Below are 22,484 nucleotides of genomic sequence, written 5' to 3'. Positions count from 1 at the left end.
AATCCGAATCTGCCCTTTATACTGAGCTCCCCAGGTAATTTGCATGCATATTAAAGTTTGAAAAGAACTGATCTCATGAAATCTTACAGCTAACGCAGAGACCTAGGAGAACAAGACCGTGCAAAAATTGAGAAGAACTTCTGTAAAATGCTGGGGGCAAGAAAATAGGGAAAACAAGAAAAGAGAAGAGTGACTTTGAGGGAAGAGTTCATATATCATTTCCTTAATACATTTCATTTCTCTTTTTTATGCCTTGTTTTGAAAAGCTACCATTATCTTGGCATGCTTTAGATGGAAACCATTTACTGTGCAGATTTCTGTTCTTGTTCTCAAAACGTATGCAAAAATATCTCATCTAACCCCTACCACTGTGCCTGGCCCTTTGAAATGTGTTTCTTGCTGACGTGCTTGTTTCTCCTTTCCAGTCCTGACACAGCTCTCCCTGAGGAGCAGCCACATTCCAGCTCCCAGTGCGCCCCTCTCCACTGTCTCTCCAAGCCTCCTCACCCCTAGTCTTCATCTCCTGTGGACGAACATCTGGGGTGGAAGTTTTGTAGCCACACACAGGATACTGCCCAAGATCCAGCGGGTGTTTTCTTCTCGGTTGTTAGATGTACAATTGGATTAATGTCCATCGTTTTGGAAGACGAGAGAAAGTTGAGAAGAACACGAAGCACAGACCCTGATGTGATAAAACATTTTGTGGTTTCTCTGAGTCACAGATAAACTTCTGCCATCAAATGGCTACAGTTCATTTAAATTTAAAAAAAAGAAAAAAGAAACAGAAAACGTGTCTCAGATGGCTGGCTTTACCTCGATAGCATAAGAGAGACCTAAGACATGTAAAATACGTATATTGCAGTATCATCTTTCCTCACACTCCAAATTCAGCTAGGGAAGTTGATTCCAATATGTTTGTCATTGATATTTATTTTGTACTTTATTTGCTACATGATTTATGTCTATACAAATAATTTCTCTGAGGTGAATTTAATTCATTTATTTTCAAATAAGCATAATTTGCTCAATTAAGTATGAGTTTGAATTTAGTTTGAAATCTGGAATTGGCCAGACTGTGGTCATTTTTCTTGCACAAAATGATAAATGAGGTGCATCAGAATGTTAACAATAACTGTATTTTGCTGCTACGCTGGTATTGTTTATGCACTTATTTTCTAATCGGTAGCTCATTAACTGCTGGGTTTTGTTTTTGTATTTTTAACTAGAGTTCTTCACTGGACATTACTAAGTAAATCTAAGAAAGAGACTAAGTTATGATTTATTGACTTATTCAAGTTTTGATGGCATCTTTACTTTTATTTTTTCATTGCAGTTGAGTAGATGTACTGGTGCTGCTCCTTTGTATGTGTGTATGTGTGTGATAACGTTAAAGAAGGCTCAATAACTTGAAGGGAAAAAAATGGTGTGTTTATTTAATGACCAGAATTTTTTTTACTTCTCCCAAAATCAGGGTCCTACTGAGTCTTTCCTGATAAAAGGTATCAAGTACAAATGGGAAAATATATACATATATAGATGTAAGATAGCCTTTAATTAATTAATTTACCCAGAGAGTGTTCAAAGTTTGATTAAAATTGTATGTTTTGTTGTTGTTAGGTTTTTTCATAACGAATCTTCCTTGCCAAAAAAAACAATAGATAATAAACCTTAGCTCATTGTCTACTTTTGACAAACACTCAGGTGCCTACAAACATTCTATTATCTTGAGATAATACATGTTCCTGGTTAATTTACAGATTCTGCTGGGTAACTTTTTGACTTGATTTAAGGCAGTGGATTTTCATAGCAAAATTTATTTTGCACATAATCTGACAAACAAGGAAAACAGCTAACTGAGCTGAAAGGTCTAACACTCTCGGGCTCCTTAACCATCAAGTGCTGCCCACACAATTGCTCCTAGCCCTGATTCCTTGTCTTTGTCAGGTAGCCTTAACTTATTTAAAACCATAAGGGTTTGACCTTTTCATATAAAGACATCTGTAACTTCTCTTCAAAACAAAAATGACCCTCACTGTTAACACAAAGGACAGTTACCAGTGTAGGGCACTGAGAAAGGAGATCCAGGAGCCACTCAGCTTATTGAGCGGACATGGGTGGCACAGAAATGGAGTGGTCCATCAGAGACCAAATGGTAAGTCGTAAAGCACATTGTAGGAGCTTTCGTTAGTCATACGCCTATTAAGTAGTGGTCGCTATTACCAAAGCAACCAGGACGTTTTGTGTTCTTTATATGAGTGCTATTTTCCACAGTGTCATTTATTATGCAACGTGGAGTAAAGAGTTGAAATCTTCACCAAAATAAGGGTTCAGGTTAAAGTACAGAAACAGAAACAAAACGATTCGACATGAAGTTCCCAACCATAGCAGCCTAACCTTCTGCTCTTTTCTACCTGCATGGCCTTGCTGTTCCTAAACATTGTCTTCATTTCACTGGCGTTGTATCTGCCTAGTACCAGTATTAGTGAGACTGTGGATTTTTTCAGAGTTCAATGAAAGAAAGCTTACCCCTGCCCTCACTTTGTGTTTTTTATTATTCCCCCTTTCTCAAGCACCACGTATTTGGACCTGAGAAGTGGCATAGCTGCTAAGTTGACTTTTAATAAAAACTGTTTGTGCCTGAGGGAAATATATGCCTTTTTAAAAAGTACCTCAGAACATGTTCCTATATCGTCTCATCGGTTTTGTTTGGTGGGACTGGGAGTTCAGCAGGAAGTATTGTCTGTGTGTGATGACGGGGCAGTATTGCCAGTCGGCAATGTTGTATTTGCATTCTTTATCCCTAACTCTGAATCTAGGACTCCATGAAAAGCCGGGTCACCCACAAAACATTTCTTCCAATACAAAGTGTATTATTACGTCTATTATAAACTAGTTTCATTTCAGTTATTTATCTTCATAGAGTGGGAAAGTCTTTTTCTGAAATACGAATTCTATGAAAATAATAATTTTAGTGAATCTTTGCCAAGAAGTTATAGAAACTTGGAAATAAATTTCTTATTTTCAGCACAAAATTAAGTGATAGTCCCTAAGCAGTAAGAGAGAATACCATGTATTTACACTGTGGCATCATTTAGTGTAGTTTACACTGAGCCATATTTATTTATAGGCATTTAAAGTGAATCAATATGTGTAGTGCTGATAAAAATCAGTATCTGTAAAGATAACATCAGGAATTCAAAAGGAAATTGAAAAGGGGCAGAACTAGTGAGAACCAAGAACAATGAACTCCAGTAAGACTAATTGAAGACATACTTGGAGAGGAAAAATAAACAGCAGAAATACACTAAAAAATACTGGCTAATTATTGCAAACAGAGTGAGCAAAGATTAATGCTAACTAGTAAAAGTAGTTAGCAAAGTAAACAGGTAGTTTTTTAAAAGTAAGCACAATTACAATATTGAATAGTATGGAGAAATGCTTTTCTCCTGAGGATTTTCCTTAATCAAAAAATAAGAAGAAGCAATAAATTGTCTTTGGCCTGAGTGCTGAGTGGCATAAATAAAGGAGCTTGGCTTAATCTTTCTGGTCCACACATAATCCATTAGATCCCATTCATATATCCAATTCTGGATTCTAATAAAAGAATTTGGAGAACTTTGAGAAAAAGGAAAACTGTTAAATAAGAAAAGACCTATTTAGAAATTATACTTCAGTCTAACGAAGAGGAGGTACAATAGTGGTCTTCAAGAAAAGAATATTTAACAAATGATAGATATCAGCTATAGATATTGTTACTAAGTCTAGAATAAAAAAGGCTTCAGTGTGAAGGATGCATAGTAACTCTAGGAAAGAGATTTTTAACACTGGAAAATTAACGTGGAAATTGATAATCATAAAGAATATTTGTTTTGTAAAAATTGAATATCATTGGTGGTCTAGTAAGTGTTAAGTGGCAAGATAGGAGAATGCATTTCAGTTCTGGGAGCTCATAATCCTGTGATTCTTTTATTTTAAGTTTTAAAATACATTAAAATTTTACTGGTTAATCATAAAATATTTTATATTTGAAAATAGGATGGCAATCTTTATTTTTCCAAGACATTTGTTGGAAAAAAATGATTGTTGGTATTATTTTTTCTTTCAGCTATATTCCATGGTATCTTTAAAATTGTTCAGAATATAGGACTTTTACTAAAAAAATTCAATTGTCAGAGTCTAAAAAAACAATGTCCTCAGGAATACTTCAGAACTAGAAGGTATGCAATCCCTTAGTGGGGGCAAACACATTTCAGATTTCGTCTTTATTTAAAAGGATCTTCAGTCTACAACATTTGCTTTTTTCGTGCTTTGGAAAATATCCTTGTGCAGATAAGTTCTTCTGTTTGAAACAAGCATGAAACATTGGTCCAATAACCTAAGAATGTGGAGATTTCTTGATATTCTGTATTAATTAAAGTTCTCTACATGTCTCAAATGGAGATCACAAAACATGAAAAGGAAGAAATGAAATATCTTTTCTTCTGGGATGAGTGTCAATTTTAATGTATAATTGTCATAATCAATCAGCCAAAAGTTACAATCTGTCCCTCAGAGACATTGGGGGAAGCTGATGGATTTCCAGTAAGGAACTGTGGTGGGTTCAAACTCAGGCTGCCACAAATACATTGATATGGTAGGTAGGAAGTAGGACTAAATTTGAAAGAAACTTATGGGATAAAGTTCACAATTTTAAAAAGGTTGCCCTCCAGTTTTTTTGTTTGTTTATAAACTAGAGTGATTTTTAAGTAACCCTTATATTTAAGGCTGCAAAAAATGTACAAGAGTATGTTTTCAAGTAAAGGGAACATAATTCTTCAAAAAGCTGTTGAACTGGAGTTATGATAGGTTATGACAGAGAGCATGATCAGTGCTGATACTGACAAGTACTTTTTTACCTTAAAATCAACTTCTATGGAACTACAAGATCAATCTAGCTCCCAAGTGACATTTTCCATTGTCTGTAATAATGCCCTCGGATGAGTTGTGTCTAAAATTAAGTTCATCTTTATTTATATGCCAACTTAACTGCCATAGTCCCTAATGTATTGCATTTGTAACCTGATCGTATTATGTTTACACCTGAAAGATTTCATCTAGACATGTCTTTCGTCCTTATTATTCAAAGTGTAATTGAAAGAGATATTTAGTATTAAGACATGTTCCCCAATTGAGAATTTTCCAGAATATTCTACTTAAGAAGAAGAAGAGCAATTAACTGCCTTTAGTGTAAGGGCGAGAGTGCATAGAAATATGCAATGTAAAATGTTTGCATGAATTATTTCACATCATGTAAGCTTTCCCATATTCATAAGATGAACACTATAGAAGTCTCATTTCTCTGTGATCTTCTGTCCATTAGGAATGTAAGGAGATTGTTATCTATATCTAGTCTCCTTTCCATATTGAACTGCATGGCTCTAATCCTCAGTGTATTTTTATCCCTTACTTCTCGAGTTATTTAAAATTTGCCCTATTTAAGCTGAAGCCTGGATAAACTGCTGAGCCAGATTATTCCTGTGATTGGAGTTTAATTGCTGTAGAACACTTGTTGAGAACACATTTTTTACTTTTTTTCTTTCAGAATTATTCCTCAATCATTGTTCTCTAATGAAAACACCAAGAAGTAAATCTGGTGCTTCTTAGTGTAAATATGTTTTTCTTTTTAAAAAGTCATTTTAAAACAAAGATGAGAGAACTATAAAGTAAGGGGAAATATCATTTTATTTAAAAATAATTATTCAATGATAGATAATGGAGATACAGAATGAATCATTGGGTTCATAGGTATGATTTGTGCAGCCAATCTTAGAGGAAATACATCATTTTAACATTATTCCCACAAAATGTTAAAGCTCAATGGTTTGACTATGAGAGTCAAACAATTACTATTTGAAAATCTCTTATGACATTTTTCTAATCTACTCAGTGTTTTTATTTGCATGACCATCCATGATTCTGATATTGTATTTCTTTCCAGTATTAACATGTGTATTGTGTGGCCAACTCTGATTTGTACACCGTATTATTGTTGTAATGATTCAACTGTTCCTACATTTAATTGCAGTTTAATTATTATGCCTTTTGGGGTTAAATGATGTGAAGTGTTTCCACCTACTGATAAATACCATATGAAAACATGACTAAAAGACTGATTTAAGAAACTTGTTATTTTTAAAAATAGGAATTTCAAAAGAAATGTTCTCAAAGACACATGCGTTTATTTTAAATTCAAAAAATTCTTATGAATTTATTATTGCTTGTACTTTAACTTTTTTTATTGTAGACAATCCTAAGTGAATAATGTCTCATGGGAGAACACATGATATGTGCTTGTATTTGTGTAATCTGATCATGCACTCAATGGTTGGAAAAGGCACTCCAGTGCTAAGAAAATAACCAGAAGCCAATATATCGATTCTTATATCTCGGTTTATGTTACCAACTGAATATGGTGTAATGCATAACTTTTTCCAGTAAATAAACTGGTTATTTTTTGTTCATTTCATTAATGCTGCCTTTTTATCAATTTGAGCAGTTTTTCTGTATGTCATTTTGATGTATACTTACAAAAAGGAAAAGACTATATGAATTCAGATGTGATCTATATGTTTATTCAAAGTAAGAACTTATTTGAACTAAAAACTAAATGCTTTGCTTTAACAACAATTCTATACATTCCTGGTAAGTAATGTGTATCAACTCTGCTCATTTCCTCCAGTGATCACCTCTTCTACTTGTAATCTTTTCTAGAAAGCTATTTTGGCAGGAGGATATACTTGGCTGAATTCGATTAGAAATGTACCAACATGAAGAAAATGCTTGTCCTAAAACAGGAAACATTATTTTGATGAAAGAAGAATGAAGTTTCTATGCATTATTTTGGGAGACAATTCCTCTTTGTTCTTTTTGGAACAGCAGAGTTCCAAAACTTTGAGGGAGATTAATTTTCTAGCTCCTCCTACAAATACATATTGTAGTAAATCAGCTGCTTTGGGAACCATCCACTTTGATTCGATTTTATTTAAAGGGTGGAGGAGGGGGAGAGGCAGATAGAACATGGCGTTCTAGTGAGTTAAAACGTCTAATGCAATCCTCATTATAGCTAATCAAATTCGTGCAACACGGGCAGCCAACATCCTGGCAAAAGCTGTCTGCTCACCTGTTGCATAAATACAACACTAGAAATAATAATGTAAACTTTTCTACAAATTTCTCCTTTTTCTCTTCCAAAAGCTTTTGTTTTTCTTGGAGGTTGGATCTATAAGTCTATTTGATACTTGACTTTCTCTTACATGATAAAGCTGATAGTCTGCCACATTCAAAAGTGAAAACAGCTGGACGCATCAAGAAAGTCTCTTCTCATCTATACATTTTGCAGGCAACTTGGACAGCCTATATTGCAACCCACAAGGGATGAGAAAGAGATCAGAATCGATGGGAACTTGTGGAAGGGATCTTCTTCTTCTTCTTCCTTCTTCTTTTTTCTTCTTCTTCTTCTTCTTTTCTTCTTTCTTCTCCTTCTCCTTCTCCTTCTCCCTCTTCTCCTCTTCCTCTTCTTCCTCTTCTTCCTTCTTCTTCTTCTTCCTTCTTCTTCTTCCTTCTTCTTCTTCCTTCTTCTTCTTCTTTTTTCTTCTTCTTCTTCTTCTTTTCTTCTTCTCCTTCTCCTTCTCCCTCTTCTCCTCTTCCTCTTCCTCTTCTTCCTTCTTTCTTCTTTCTTCTTCTTCTTTTTTAAAGAGGGAGTCTTGCTCTGTCTCCCAGGCTGGAGTGCAGTGGCATGATCTTGGCTGACTGCAACCTCCGACTTCCTGGTTCAAGCTATTTTCATGCCTCAGCCTCCTGAGTAGCTGGGATTACAGGCACATACCACCATGCCCAGCTAATTTTTGTATTTTTAGTAGAGACGGGGTTTCACCATGTTGGCCAGGATGGTCTTCATCTCCTGACCTCATGATCCACCCGCCTCGGCCTCCCAAAGTGCAGGGATTACAGGCGTGAGCCACCGCACCCAGCCGGATTTTTTTTTTCTTTTGAAACATGGCCTCACTCTGCCACCCAGGCAGGAGTGCAGTGGCATGATCTTGGCTCACTGCAGCCTCGACCCCCTGGGCTCAAATGATTCTGCTACCTCGGCCTCCCAAGTAGTTGGGATCACAGGCATGTACCACCATGCCTGGCTAATTGTTTAATTTTTTTGTACAGATGAGGTCCCACTATGTTGCCTAGGCTGGTCTTGAGCTCCTGGACTCAAGTAATTCTCTCATCTCAGACTCTGAAAGTGTTGTGATTACAGACATGAGCCACCTCGCCCAGCCGGGAAAGGATTTTCTTGGTTTTTGGTCGTACACATGCTGACTAGCACATTGTAGGAACTCAGTCAATTTTGAATTAGAGTAGTTGTTCCTGAGAAGTGAGTTTCTTGGCTTCTTGACATCTAGCTTTCTCATAAGACATCCAGAATTGAGTTTACAGAACCTAATGTGACCTACTTACATAATTACAGCAGGCACTAAATATCAACTAATTGGGGGAAATGGCCTTTAAATTAAGTGAATGCTTATTCCTGTCATTCTGTCTTAGTGAATCTAAAAACTAGATCTCTTAACACTGTAATAGGAGGCTAAGTATGTATGATGAAATAATCTAAGAGGTCTTTTTTGTCTGTGTGTGACAAGATCTTGCTCTGTTGCCCAGGCTGGAATGCACTGGCAAGATCACAGTTCACTGCAGCCCTGACCTCATAGGCTCAACTGATCCTCCCACTGCAGCCTCCCAAGTAGCTAGGACCACAGGTGCACACCATGATGCCCAGCTAATTTTTTATTTTTTGTAAAGATGAGGTCTCCCTACGTTGCCCAGTCTGGTCTGAAAGCCCTAGACTCAAGCAATCCTCCTGCCACAGCCTCCCAAAGTGCTGGGATTACACAGGCATGAGCCACCATGCCCAGTTGAGTTTCTTAACCAATTTATGAATCAAGCACACTTAAATGCTTTAGAAGACCCTCAGAATAATTAATCCACAAAATAACTGTCAAGGAAGATAAATCTCTGGGAAAAATATTTCAAGTGTCAAAAGTAAACAATTTATAATATAATTTGAATGTAGGAAGCAACATAAAGATAAATCATAAATATAGTGGCTTCTTGTTAAATAGTAAAGAAATGTTACAGAATACCTTGTTGCCTTGTTTTCTTTTTTCCTTTTTTTTTTAGATGGAGTCTCGCTCTGTCGCCCAGCCTGGAGTGCAGTGGCGCGATCTCGGCTCACTGCAAGCTCTGCCTCGTGGATTCATGCCATTCTCCTGCCTCAGCCTCCTGAGTAGCTGGGACTACAGACGCCTGCCACCACGCCCGGCTAATTTTTTTGTATTTTTAGTAGAGATGGGGTTTCACCATGTTAACCAGTGTGGTCTCAATCTCCTGACCTCGTGATCCACCCGACTCGGCCTCTCAAAGTGCTGGGATTACAGACGTGAGCTACTGCGCCTGGCTCCCCCCCTTTTTTTTTTTTTAAAGATTAATTTATTTATTTAGTTTTTAGTTTTCAGTTTCACTTGTTGCTCAGGCTGGAGTACAATGGGGCGATCTCAGCTCACTGCAACCTCCACCTCCCAGGTTCAAGCGATTCTCCTACCTCAGCCTCTGGAGTAGCTGGGACTACAGGCGCCCGCCACCACGCCCAGCTAATTTTTGTATTTTTAGTAGAGACGGGGTTTCACCATGTTGGCCAGCCTGGTCCCGAACTCCTGATGTCAGGTGATCCACCTGCCTTGGCCTCCCAAAGTGCTTGGAATACAGGTGTAAGCCACTGCCCCCGGCCCCTCATTTTCCTTATTATCTATATCAGTAGGGGATAAAAGAAAGATAATTCAGTAAGTTAGCTTCTGTTACTACTAAAGTCAGGTGAAAGACTATAAATAGTAGGATAGATGTATGTTTCATATCCCAAGATGGGCTTGTCTATCTAATTTGCTAGTCCCAGTGCAAAATGAAAATGCGGGGCTCCTTGATCAAAAAATAAGAAGAATTTCAAGACAGTGATAGCAATGCATTAGGCCAAACATGAGGTCCTTCTAAGCACAGGGCCTTGTTTGACTGCAAGGATCCACAGGCCATGAAGCCAGCCATGCCCCAGAATATGCTGAAATAATGATTCAGGATCTCAACACTGAGTAGCTATTCAGAAACTGGGCTTTGGTGACCAGGCGCTGTGGCTCACGCCTGTAATCCCAGCACTTAGGGAGGCTGAAGCAGGTGGATCACGAGGTCAGGAGATTGAGACCAGCCTGACCAACATGGTGAAACCCCGTCTCTACTAAAAATACAAAAATTAGCCAGACTTGGTGGTGTGCGCCTGTAATCCCAGCTACTCAGGAGGTTGAGGCAAGAGAATGGCTTGAAACCAGGAAGCAGAAGTTGCAGAGAGCTGAGATTGTGCCACTGTGCTCCAGCCTGGGCGACAGAGTGAGACACTGTCTCAAAAAAAAAAAAAAAAAAGTTATAAAAAAAAAGAAACTGGGCTTTGTTTTTTACAAAATATATTTCTAAGTTTCTGTGCTTGGAAGGAAAAATACTAATGTGTTTACGTCCTGGGGGAAAATATTTAATGCTAATATATCAATGAGTTCTAAAGTTGAATCTTGCAATACTTCCTTATTCCAATGTAGCCATAACATGTCAAATCAAAATTTCTAAACAACTCTGACATGTGTATCAGGTCATACTAAGATTATAAAAATCTTTAAATCTTTAAAAAAGCAACAGTAGACATTTTAATTAGTGTACATTAAAGTAAAACTAATTTAAGAACCCTACTGATACTTTTATAGTTTGATGTCCTTTGAAGTTGTAAAATATTAATAATGTCAGTCAAATGTCACAGGAAGATTTGCCTAACTGAAAAGAGCTATTAGTCCAAGATTAATCAGTGATTCATATCAACCTTTATTCCAAATAAATAAAAAAAGAAATTATTTACCTAATTGAAATCCATTTATTTTGAATATACGGGTGCTCATGTGTAGTAAACCACCCTATATGTAAAAAAAGGATAATATAAAAATATATAGTGTTTCTTGTTTTGGATAAAGTAACAGTGGAAACCAATAGAAATGGTTATCTGTAAAAGAGCAGAGGGTATGATAAAAGGGTGGAAGCCAGACTCTTTCAGTGCACGAATGCCTTTCTTACATATTGTTTTCAGCCATGTAAATAAATGATTTATCCAAAGGAAAAAAATTAAGATAACGTGGGCTCTCAAAAATTTCACAATGAAGCCATAAATAAAAGCACAAAATCCGCCGGGTGCGGTGGCTCACGCCTGTAATCCCAGCACGTTGGGAGGCCGAGGCGGGCAGATTACGAGGTCAGGAGATCGAGACCATCCTGGCTAATGCGGTGAAACCCCTTCTCTACTAAAAATAAATACAAAAAAAATTAGCCGGGCATGGTGGTGGGTGCCTGTAGCCCCAGCTACTCCGGAGGCTGAGGCAGGAGAATGGCGTGAAACCGAGAGCTGGAGCTTGCAGTTAGCCGAGATCATGCCACGGCACTCCAGCCTGGGCGACAGAGCGAGACTCCATCTCAAAACAAACAAACAAACAAAAAGTGCACAAAATCTAGATGAGTATTTGTTCCATAGCAGACTATGTCAGCAGAACTATTTTTAAAAACAGAAAATTTTATTCAAATTCTAACCCTGGCACGCACTTACTAGCTCTGTCACTTTAGAAAGGTTCTTACCCTCTCCAAGCTTAAGTGGTCTTGTTTTTCAAACAAGGATTAAAAAATGCCTACTTGGGCTGGGCACAGTGGCTCATGCCTGTAATCCCAGCACTTTGGGACACCACGGCGGCTGGATCACCCGACATCGGGGGAAAAAAAGCCGGCTGGGTGGATCACTTGAGGTCAGGAGTTTGAGACCAGCCTGGCCAACATGGTGAAACCCCGGCTCTAAATCAGCCAGGTGTGGTGGCCGTGGTTGTAATCCCCAGCTATTTGGGAGACTGAGAGAGGGAGAATTGCTTGAACCTGGGAGGTAGAGGTTGCAGTGAGCCAAGATAGTACCACTGCACTCCAATCTGGGCAACAGAGCAAAACCCAGCAAAACAAACAAACAAACAAAAACAGCCTACTTGGCAAGGTTATTGCAAAGATTAAATGAAATAACATATATAACATCTTTCAACCAGTGTTTAGTCTTTAGTAGCTATTATTATTATTAAGAGTTTCACTCTTGTTGCCCAGGCTGCAGTGTAATGGGCGATCTCGGCTCACAGCAACCTCCACCTCTCGTGTTCAAGCAATTCTCCTGCCTCAGCCTCCCAAGCAGCTGGGATTACAGGCACGCACCACTACACCTAGCCAATTTTTTGTATTTTTAGTAGAGACGGGGTTTTACCATGTTAGCCAGGCTGGTCTCTTAACTCCTGACCTCAAGTGATCCACCCACCTCGGCCTCCCAAAGTGTTGGGATTACAGGTGTGAGCCACCGGTGCCCAGCCGATACTACTGTTTTTTGTGTCTCTTTCCATCCATGGTACATATATGATAGTAACTTCCAAAAGGTATGAATCTTCGTTTTCTTCCCTAATGCATCTTAAACGCCTAGAGTAGAATCTGGCACAAAATAAGTTCTCAATAGTTGGTGAATTGCCAGGCGCGGTGGCTCACGCCTGTAATCCTAGCACTTTGGGAGACCGAGGCGGGCAGATCACGAGGCCAGGCGATTGAGACCATCCTGGCTAACATGGTGAAACCCTGTCTCTACTAAAAGTACAAAAAATTAGCCGTGTGTGGTGGCCGGCGCCTGTAGTCCCAGCTACTCAGGAGGCTGAGGCAGAATGGCGTGAACCTGGGAGGCGGAGCTTGCAGTGAGCAGAGATCGTGCCACTGCACTCCCGCCTGGGTGACAGAGACTCTCCATCTCAAAAAAAAAAAAAAAAAAAGTTGCTGAATTAAGGCATGTATAAGTGAATGAATGAATTTCACACATGTCAATATATAGGACTCCAATTATCTAGGTACTGTTATTAAAAATAATATTAGTGGCTAGGTGCAGTGGCTCACAACTGTAATCCCAGCACTTTGGGAGCCTGAGGTGGGCAGATCACCTGAAGTCCTAAAAAAAAAAAAGCAGCTGGGGGTGGTGGCGTGCACCCATAATCCCAGCTACTCGGGGAGGCTGAAACAAGTGAATCGCTTGAACCCGGGGCAGGGGTTGCAGTGAGCGGGGATCGCACCACTGCACTCCAGCCTTGGCAACAGACGGAGACTCTGTCTCAAATAAACGAACAAAAAAGAGTTGCATGATAATTATATAACTATCATAGTATTGTATCCGGAATTGTTGGGTTCTTGGTCTTGAAGCCGTGGACCCTCACAGTGTATTACAGTTCTTACAGACTGTGTGTCCGGAGTCTTTTCTTTCCTATGTTCAGATGTGTCTGGAGTTTATTCTTTCTGGTGGGTTTGTAGCCCCCCTGGCTCCCGGAGTGAAGCTACAGACCTTCCCGGTAAATGTTACAGCTTAAACACAGCAGCAGACCCAAAGACTGAGCAGCAGTAAGAGTTATTGCCAAGAGCAAAAGAACGAAACCTCTACTACCTAAAAGTGGACCGAGCCGATTGCTGCTATGAGCGGGTGGCCTGCTTTTATTCCTTTATTTGGCCCCACCCACATCCTGTTGATTGGTCCATTTTACAGAGAGCTGATTGGTCCGCTTTACAGAGCACTGATTGGTCCGTTTTGACAGAGTGCTGATTGGTGCGTTTACAAACCTTTAGGCAGACACAGAGTGCTGATTGGTGCATTTACAATCCTTTAGCTAGACAGAAAAGTTCTCAAGTCCCCACCCCACCCAGAAGCCCAGCCAGCTTCACCGCTCAATGGCACTCACCGCTGCGGGACTTTGCGGCACGTAGCCCGGGCACTCTGGCAGCCCAGAGGGAACTCGTCCCCCGATCGAGCCCAGCAGGCGCCAGCCGGCCGCGCCGAGTGCGGGGCTTGCCGAGCCCGCGCTCACCTGGAACCCGCGCCGACCCGCGAGCGCCGCGCGCACCCCTGGCTCTTGCCAGCGCCCCTCTCTTCACACTTCTGCGAGAGCAGAGGGAGCCGGCTCAGGCCTCAGCCAGCCCCAGAGAGGGGCCCTCATAGCGCAGTGGCGGGCTGAAGGGGCTCCTCCAGTGCGGCCAGAGCGGACGCCGAGGCGGAGGAGGCGCCGAGAGCGAGCAAGGGCTGCTAGCACGTTGTCATCTCTCAGTATGTTAGATTATGAAACTGTAAGATAAAAATAAAAAGAACAGGGAAAAAAGATTGTGTCAGATTGGGGTCGGGAGAAAGTAAAACAGATTATTAAATGGGGTGATCAGATCGGGCCTCATCACAAAGATGAAATAAGAAAAAAAATCTTTCTTTTCACATCATGGTTGCTTCAGTTTTAAGAAATATTAAGTAATCTATATTCATTTTTTTTTCAATTTTTGTAGAACTAATTGTCCATCTAAAAATATCAGACCAGGTGCAGTGGCTCACGCTTATAATCCCAGCACTTTGGGAGGCCAAGGCAGGAGGATCAATTTGAGGTCAGGAGTTTGAGACCACCGTAGGCAATATAATGAGTCCTCATCTCTATTAAAAAATTAGCCAAGCATGGTGGTACGTGCTGGTAGTCCCAGCTACAGAATCTGAGGTGTGAGGACTGCTTGACCCTAGGAGTTTAATGCCACAGTTAGCTTTGATCACGCCACTGTACTCCAGCCTGGGTGACAGAGGGAGACTGTCTCAAAAAAATAAAAATAAATATCAAACGACAATTAACATTAAGTAATAGCATTTTCAAAAACTATTATTTTAAAATTGTGTAATAGGCATAACCATTACGAAATATGCATATATATATATATTTTTTTTTTTTTAAGAGACAGGGTTGGCTGGGCATGGTGGCTCACGCCTGTAATCTCAGCACTTTGGGAGGCTGAGGCAGGCGGATCACGAGGTCAGGAGATCAAGAGCATCCTGGCCAACATGGTGAAACCCCGTCTCTACTAAAAATACAAAAATAGCTGGGCGTGGTGGCGTGCCCCTGTAGTCCCAGCTACTCAGGAGACTGAGGCAGGAGAATCGTTTGAACTCGGGAGGTGGAGGTTGCATTGAGCGGGGATCACGCCACTGCACTCCAGCCTGGGCGCCAGAGCAAGACTCCTCTGTCACAAAAAAAAAAAAAGAGAGAGAGACAAGGTCTTGCTGTGTTGCCCAAGCTGGACTTGAACGCCTGGGCTCAAGGAGTCCTCCTGCCTCAGCCTCCCAAGTAGCTAAGACTGCAGGTGTGCACCATCGTGCCCAGCTAATATGCATATATTTTATTTCATGACAGTGTTTCTTTAAAATCCCAATATTTATTTTACAAGTAGATATCATGCCTTCTTGAAGCTTTGGTATTTGTCCACTTAGGTTTCTCCTTTAAATATTTGTATCAAATAATTTAACTCAACTGCCTTATTGATAACTGTAACTCCTTTTTTTTTTTTTTTTGAGATAGAGTCTCGCTCTGTCGCTCAGGCTGGAGTGCAATGGCGAGATCTCAGCTCACTGCAACCCCCGCTTCCCGGGTTCAAGCCGTTGACCTGCCTCAGCCTCCCTAGTAGCTGGGATTACAGGCATGCACGACCATGCCCGACTAATTTTTTTTGTTTTTAGTAGAGATAGGGTTTCTGCATGTTGGTCAGGCTGGTCTCAAACTCACGACCTCAGGTGACCCACCTGCCTTGGCCTCCCACAGTGCTGAGATTACAGGCATGAGCCACCGCGCCTGGCCCTTTTTTTTTTTTTCCCCTTTTTTTGAGACAGAGTCTCATTCTGTCACCCAGGCTGCATGCAGTGCAGTGGCGTGATCTCGGCTCATTGCAATCTCCACCTCCCTGGTTCAAGCAATTACCCTCCCTCAGCCTGTAGCTGAGGATTACAGCCAAGTAGCTTGGATTACAGGCGCACGCCATCACGTCTGGCTAATTTTTAGTGTTTTTAGTAGGTACGGGGTTTCACCATTGTTGGCCAGACTGGTCTCGAACTCCTAACTTCAGGCGATCCACCCACCTTGGCCTCCCAAAGTGTTGGGATTACAGGCATTAGCCACCTCACCCAGCCAACTGTCAATTCTAATGACCTTGTAACTGACTGTATAAATAATCCTTGAGATAAGTCATAATGTTATTTTTCAACATATAGTCAGAAACTAGGCTATTTTTTCTTCTAGTCCTTAATTCCAACTCTTCTCCTTGAGTGACCCTTTCATCCAGATTTTCTATAAAATTAAGGGCAACTTTTAAATATTTTCTCATAAACTTCCTAATACAAAAGTAAGAACTATTATTACATTGATGGTTGGGTGCAGTGGCTCATGCCTGTGATCCCAGCACTTTGGGAGGCCGAGGCAGGAGGATTGCTTGAGGCCAAAAGTTCAAGACCAACCAGGCCAACATAGCAAAAACCTTTCTCTAAAAATTAAAAATAAAAAGAAGTATTATTTCCCTGGGCGCAGTAGTGGCTCACTGGCACCTTGGGAGGCTGAGGTGGGTGGATCACTTGAGGTCAGGAGTTCGAGACCAGCCTGGCCAACATGGTGAAACCCCGTCTCCACTAAAAATACAAAAAAATTAGCTGGGCGTGGTGGTGGGTACCTGTAATCCCAGCTACTTGGGAGGCTGAGGCAGGAGACTTGCTTGAACCCGGGAGGTGGAGGTTTCAGTGAGCTGAGATCACACTATTGCACTCCAGCCAGCCTGGGCAACAAGACTGAGACCCCGTCTCAAAAAAAAAAAAAAAAAAAAAAAAAAAAAGAAGTATTATTACATTGCTAAGCTTTGCATTAGTTTTTTTTTTTTTTGTCAATGTTACCATTTTTCTTAGGTTTATATAGATTCAAACTTCAAAGTTGGCTATTTCAGTAGAATTAACAGCAATTAGTATATATTTAAAAGTCAGCCTTTTCTTTATTCACATGAATAGTTGTCCTAATTCTCGGTTACCTTATTAGAAAATAAAGGCCATGGTACTAAATATGTTTATGTAATATGGAAAGGGCATCATCACATTCTATACCTAGGTAAGTACTAGGAGTACTTAACAAATATCAAACAGCTGGGCGCGGTGGCTCACACCTGTAATCCCAGCACTTTGGGAGGCCGAGGCTGGCGGATCACTTGAGGTCAAGAGTTCAAGACCAGCCTGGCCAATATGGTGAAACCCCACCTCTATTAAAAATACAAAAATTAGCCAGGCATGGTGGCGGGTGCCTGTAATCCCAGCTACTTGGGAGGCTGAGGCAGGGAGAACTGCTTGAACCTGGGAGGCAGAAGTTGCAGTCAGCCGAGATCCTACCACTGGACTCCAGACAGAGTAAGATTCCGTCTCAAAAAACAAAAATAGGCCGGGCGCAGTGGCTCACGCCTGTAATCCCAACACTTTGGGAGGCCAAGGCAGGCGGATCACGAGGTCAGGAGATTGAGACCATCCTGGCTAACATGGTGAAACCCCATCTCTACTAAAAATACAAAAAATTATCCGGGTGTGGTGGTGGGCGCCTGTAGTCCCAGCTACTCGGAAAACTGAGGCAGGAGAATGGCATGAACCCGGGAGGCGGAGCTTGCAGTGAGCTGAGATCGCACCACTGCACTCCAGCCTGGTCGACAGAGCAAGACTCCGTCTCAAAAAAATAAATAAATAAAATAAAATAAAATAAAAACAAAATCAAGATGAGAATAAAACCTAATTGGTGAAAATCTTGCCTATTGAAAGTCTATTCAATTATTTGTTGTGAAGAGTTCTTTTTTCTTTTTGCATCAGTGGAATCTAAAAAATTTCTTTATGATCAACTGAGCAAAATTATACCAACTATCAAACATAAAACACTGGAATATGAGCTGAAGTAATGGCATTCTCCTGGCACTTGCAACCCTATACTGAAATAAACCCATGCTTCTAAAGCAGTTCCATTAATTTAGGATGTAAAATTCAATATAATATAGTTAAAATATGTTCTAGAATGCATCTGATAAAGTTTGAAAACAGACTTAGAGAGCCTGTGACAGTGTGTATTTTCAGATGGAAAAACTGTGCCTAAGGTGTTGGACAAATTATTCAAGAACTGATTGTGTTCTTAAAGATCCCCTAGATCAGCAAATACTCAGGGTGATAAGTGGCTAAGTGATAATCACACCAATTAGGCTGCAGAGGCAGTGTCAGATTTTTAGTTCAAGATCCTATTAACAGCTGAGCCTACTCATTATACTTCTCACTGGCAGAGGTTCTCTGTGTCCTTGGACAGGATTTGCATCTCTGCCTCACAGACAGGAAGTTTGGGAGACATCTGCTCAGTTGAGGATAAAAACTTTAATTTCACCTCGAATAAATTAGCTTATTTTTCTTCAGATTGGCCACAGATACAGGTCTGCCAATCCCATTCATTTATTTATTTCTCAAATGTTTGCTTCTCTTTTTCTAGTAATAAAGCAATATATATTTATTGTAGCCAGTTTGAAAGATATGGAAAAGTAGAAAGGAAGCAATACAATTCACCCATAATCTCTCTCAATGAAAACTGCTGTTAACATTTTGGTGACTTTACTTGAATCGTACTGAATATACAATTTTAAATCCTGTTTTTCACCTTTTAACATTTATGGTGAATATTTTTGTAGGTTATTAAAAGTTTGCAAATACAATATTTTTAAGGTTGACATAATATTCTATAGGATGAATAAATTATACTTTTTAAAAAACAAAATACTTTCCTATATTGGCTATTTAAGTTGCTTCAAGATTTTTACTGTTGTAAATAATGATGAGCCACTTCCTCCCTCTCACCCAGGACAAAAAAAGAAAAAATATATATAATGATGCCGTTAAAATCTTTCTTTCTTTCTTTTTTTCCCCGGTAGATAGGAGGATTCATGTTCTTGCCCGGGATAGTCTCGAACTCCTGGACTCAAGAAATCCTCCCACCTGAGCCTCCTAAAGCATTGGGATTACAGTCATTAGCCACCGTGCCCAGGTTTTTTTTTTTTTTTTAAGGCTAGTTATTGAAAGCAGTGGGAGTGGAGAAGAAACAAATCTGTAACTGGTTGTGATCAGTCTGTTGTAAACATCACTGCATTCAGACCAGCCTCATGAACAACGTTTTTGATTTGCAATTTGGAGACTTAAAAATGAGGAGACTGTTTTCTCTCAACAAATTGAAAACTATTACCATGAAAATGTTTATACCTTGCATTTTAAAAAATATTTTTGATTGCCAATATTCTCACTAAAATGTTTATCATATATCTATTTGTGTCTACTTTGAAAACAAACTATTTTAAATACTGCATAAATAATATCACTTCAGGTTTATCTCTTTTATCAGTTTGTCTCTTTTTCGTGGAAAATTTCAGAGTATTCTGTTAATTCTTTTTTTTTTTTTTTCAATTTATTTATTTGAGACAAGGTCTCACTTTTTTGCCCAGGCTGGAGTGCAGTGGCACAATCATGGCTCTCTGCATTCTCAACTTCTGGGGCTCAACTGTTTCTCCTACCTACAAGTGCATGCCATCATGCCTGGCTAATAAAAAAAAAACAAAATTGGCCTGGCGCAGTGGCTCACGCCTGTAATCCCAGCACTTTGGGAGGCGGAGGCGGGTGGATCACGAGGTCAGGAGTTCAAGACCAGCCTGACCAACATGGTGAAACCCCGCCTCTACTAAAAATACAAAAATTAGCCAGGCATGGTGGCACACGCCTGTAATCCCAGCTACTCGGGAGGCTGAGGCAGGAGAATTGCTTGAACCCGGGAGGCAGAGGTTGCAGTGAGCCAAGGTCATGCCATTGCATTATCTTTTTTTTTTTTTTTTTGTAGAGACAGGATTTCACTATGTTGCGCAGGCTGGTCTCAAACTCCTGGGCTCAAGCGATCCTAGTGCCTCAGCTACCCAAAGTGCTGGGATTACAGGCACGAGCCACTGTGCCCAGTCTCTGCTGAATTCTAATCATGCAGAGCTGTGTGGGCTACTGCAAATGCCTAGTAGATGTGTGAGCCTTGTATAAAGCAATAGTGTCATTAGAGAAAGATGTAAATTTAGAATTATAGATTGGCACAATAGTCTTATAGCCTCAGTGTGTCACCTTCTGTTGATCTTATCATGGTATGTACAAAAGTATAATATGGCCGGGCGTGATGGCTCACACCTGTAATCCCAGCACTTTGGGAGGCCGAGGCGGGCGGGTCACCTGAGGTCAGGAGTTCGAGATCAGCCTGGCCAACATGGTGAAAACCCCATCTCTACTAAAAATACAAAAATTAGCTGGGTGTGGTGGCAGGTTCCTGTAATCCAGCTACTCGGGAGGCTGAGGCAGGAGAATCCCTTGAATCCGGGAGGAGGAGGTTGCAGTGAGCCGAGATCGCGCCATTGCACTCCAGCCTGGGCAACGAGCAAAACTCTGTCTCAAAAAAAAGAGAAAAAGGTTGCTCTAAGCCAACGTGCTACTATAGTATTGTTGATTTCAACACCATCTTTTTATTGAGGCAAATAAACTAAGTTAGAAATTTGCATTTATAGTTAATTTATGTATATGGAGGCAAAACTTTCTGCTTTAATTTATATTTGAAACTACTTGTTTAAATTACTTTTGATACTATATGGCACAGTAGATAACAGTGCCGCTGTCAGAAAGAGAATAAATCCTAAGAGAGCAAAAGCTCCTTTTAATAAAGGTCTGAATGGCTGCATAAAACATTAGAGGGCTAGTTCCTTCTTTTTGGGAGTACGTTTACTTGGGTAGCAGCCAGTGAGACTGAAACAGTTGAACTGCCCTTCACAAAGGCTGAGAAAGATCGAATTACCATTACACTTCAGGGGGCTGGAGATGGTACCTGGATGAATGACCATGTGAAGAAAGGCGGGGTGGCTTCCAAGATGGAAGTGATGGCTGGGGAACTTGGCTTGAGCTGGGATACTTGTAATGGTGGCTTTTTGCCTCCTATCTGTGTGATTTTTGGGACACAGCCTCTTTGTTATTAGAATAGTGAATTTTCAAATGCAGATAAGCAAGTCCATTTAAAATGTATTTTTTTGGTCAGGCACTGTGGCTCACGGCTGTAATCCTAGCTCTTTGGGAGGCCAAGGTGGGAGGAATGCTTGAGCCCAGGGATTGGAGACCAGTCTGGTCGACATAGGAAAACCTCATCTCCACTAAGAATAAATAAACAAATACTACTACTACTAATTAGCTGAGTGTGGTGGCATGGGCCTGTAGTTCCAGCTAGTGGTGGGGCTGAGGCAGTAAGATCCCTTGAGCCCAGGAGGTCGAGGCTGCAGTGAGTTGATAGGGCCACTGCACTCCAGCTTGGATCAGGGTGTGACCCGGTATCTAAAAAACAAACAAAAAAGCATTTCTTCAAGTTAGTATTTAGCTGGTGTTAAAAACGAAAACATGATAATTTAGAAGGACTCTAGGCTGGGCGCAGTGACTCAAGCCTGTAACCCAGAGCTTTGGGAGGCCAAGGCAGTAGGATTGCTTGAGCCCAAGAGTTAGAGACCAGCCTGGGCAACATAGCGAGGCCTCATCTCTACAAGAACTACAAAAATTAGCCAGCAGTAGTGGCGCGCCCCTGTTGTCTCAGCTACTCAGGAGGCTGAGGCAGGAGAATCGCTTGAGACCAGAAGGTCGAGGCTGCACTGAGCTATGATCACACCACTGCACTGCAGCCTTGGTGACAGAGCGAGACCCTGTCTCAAAACAAACAAAAGGACTGTAAAGTGCATTCCTAATGAAGTCCTGAATGGAGGGTCTGCTGCTCTTCTGGAAACCTTTGGATTGTTAACCTCTACCCCTCTTTTATTTCCACACCTCTTATTTCATTTTCTGTTCCGATACTCCTGGCAAGATATTTGGTTCAGTGGAGTAAGGACAGACTTCGGTGCGGAGACTCCAGCTCTGCAGTGCTATATGACCCCACTGTAGGTTCAGCACCTTGGTTTCCTTATCTGAAATACTTATTCGGTAGTTTTAGGACATAAGATCAAGGGTTCAGCACAACGGCTTGAGACACATACGCGACCCTCAGAGTGCGGGTCTGCGAGAATGCAAGCACCCTGGACATGGTCCAGAGTAGCTGGACTTCTTCCCGAGTGCACTGCGTGGCCAGCAGGTGAGCGCGCCTCGCAGCACCCCAGGTGTGCGGCCGCAGGTGCGCGCCCGCGCGGCTCCCCTCGGCCAAAGGGCGAGGCAGTGGCGCGGCAGGGCGGGGCCGGCCAGAGCGAACCGGCTCCGGCTCCGGGGCCGCGCCCAGGGCGCTCCGCTGGGCACAGCAAGTTCTTGGCTGCTTCCCCGGCCGGAGGAGGCGGCGGCGGCGGCGCTAACAGGCTGAACCCTCTGCGCTCTCCTTCTCCCGCCCTTGGGGGCCTGCTGGCGATTGGCTCCAGAGAGGAAGGGGTGGAGGCAGCCCCGACCTGGC

General features: G+C 41.3%; 1 protein-coding gene across 5 annotated transcripts in view; it reads left to right on the top strand.

Moving 5' to 3' along the window:
* Nucleotides 1–6,505, top strand: part of BICD1 (BICD cargo adaptor 1) — a 280,206-nt gene extending 273,701 nt beyond the window's left edge. For 4 of the 5 annotated variants that reach the window (XM_008966301.6, XM_008966297.6, XM_055095755.2 and 1 more), the window contains one exon: nt 426–6,505. In XM_008966301.6, the coding sequence (XP_008964549.1) occupies nt 426–431 (6 nt within the window). In that variant the 3' untranslated portion in view covers nt 432–6,505. The remainder of the gene's footprint in view (nt 1–425) is intronic. The other variant, XM_003813728.7, reaches the window with a different exon arrangement.
* Nucleotides 6,506–22,484: the final 15,979 nt, after the last annotated feature.

Source organism: Pan paniscus, chromosome 10, assembly GCF_029289425.2.
Source record: "Pan paniscus chromosome 10, NHGRI_mPanPan1-v2.0_pri, whole genome shotgun sequence".
In the NCBI taxonomy this organism is placed as follows: domain Eukaryota; kingdom Metazoa; phylum Chordata; class Mammalia; order Primates; family Hominidae; genus Pan; species Pan paniscus.
This window is presented reverse-complemented; position numbering and strand designations above follow the sequence as displayed.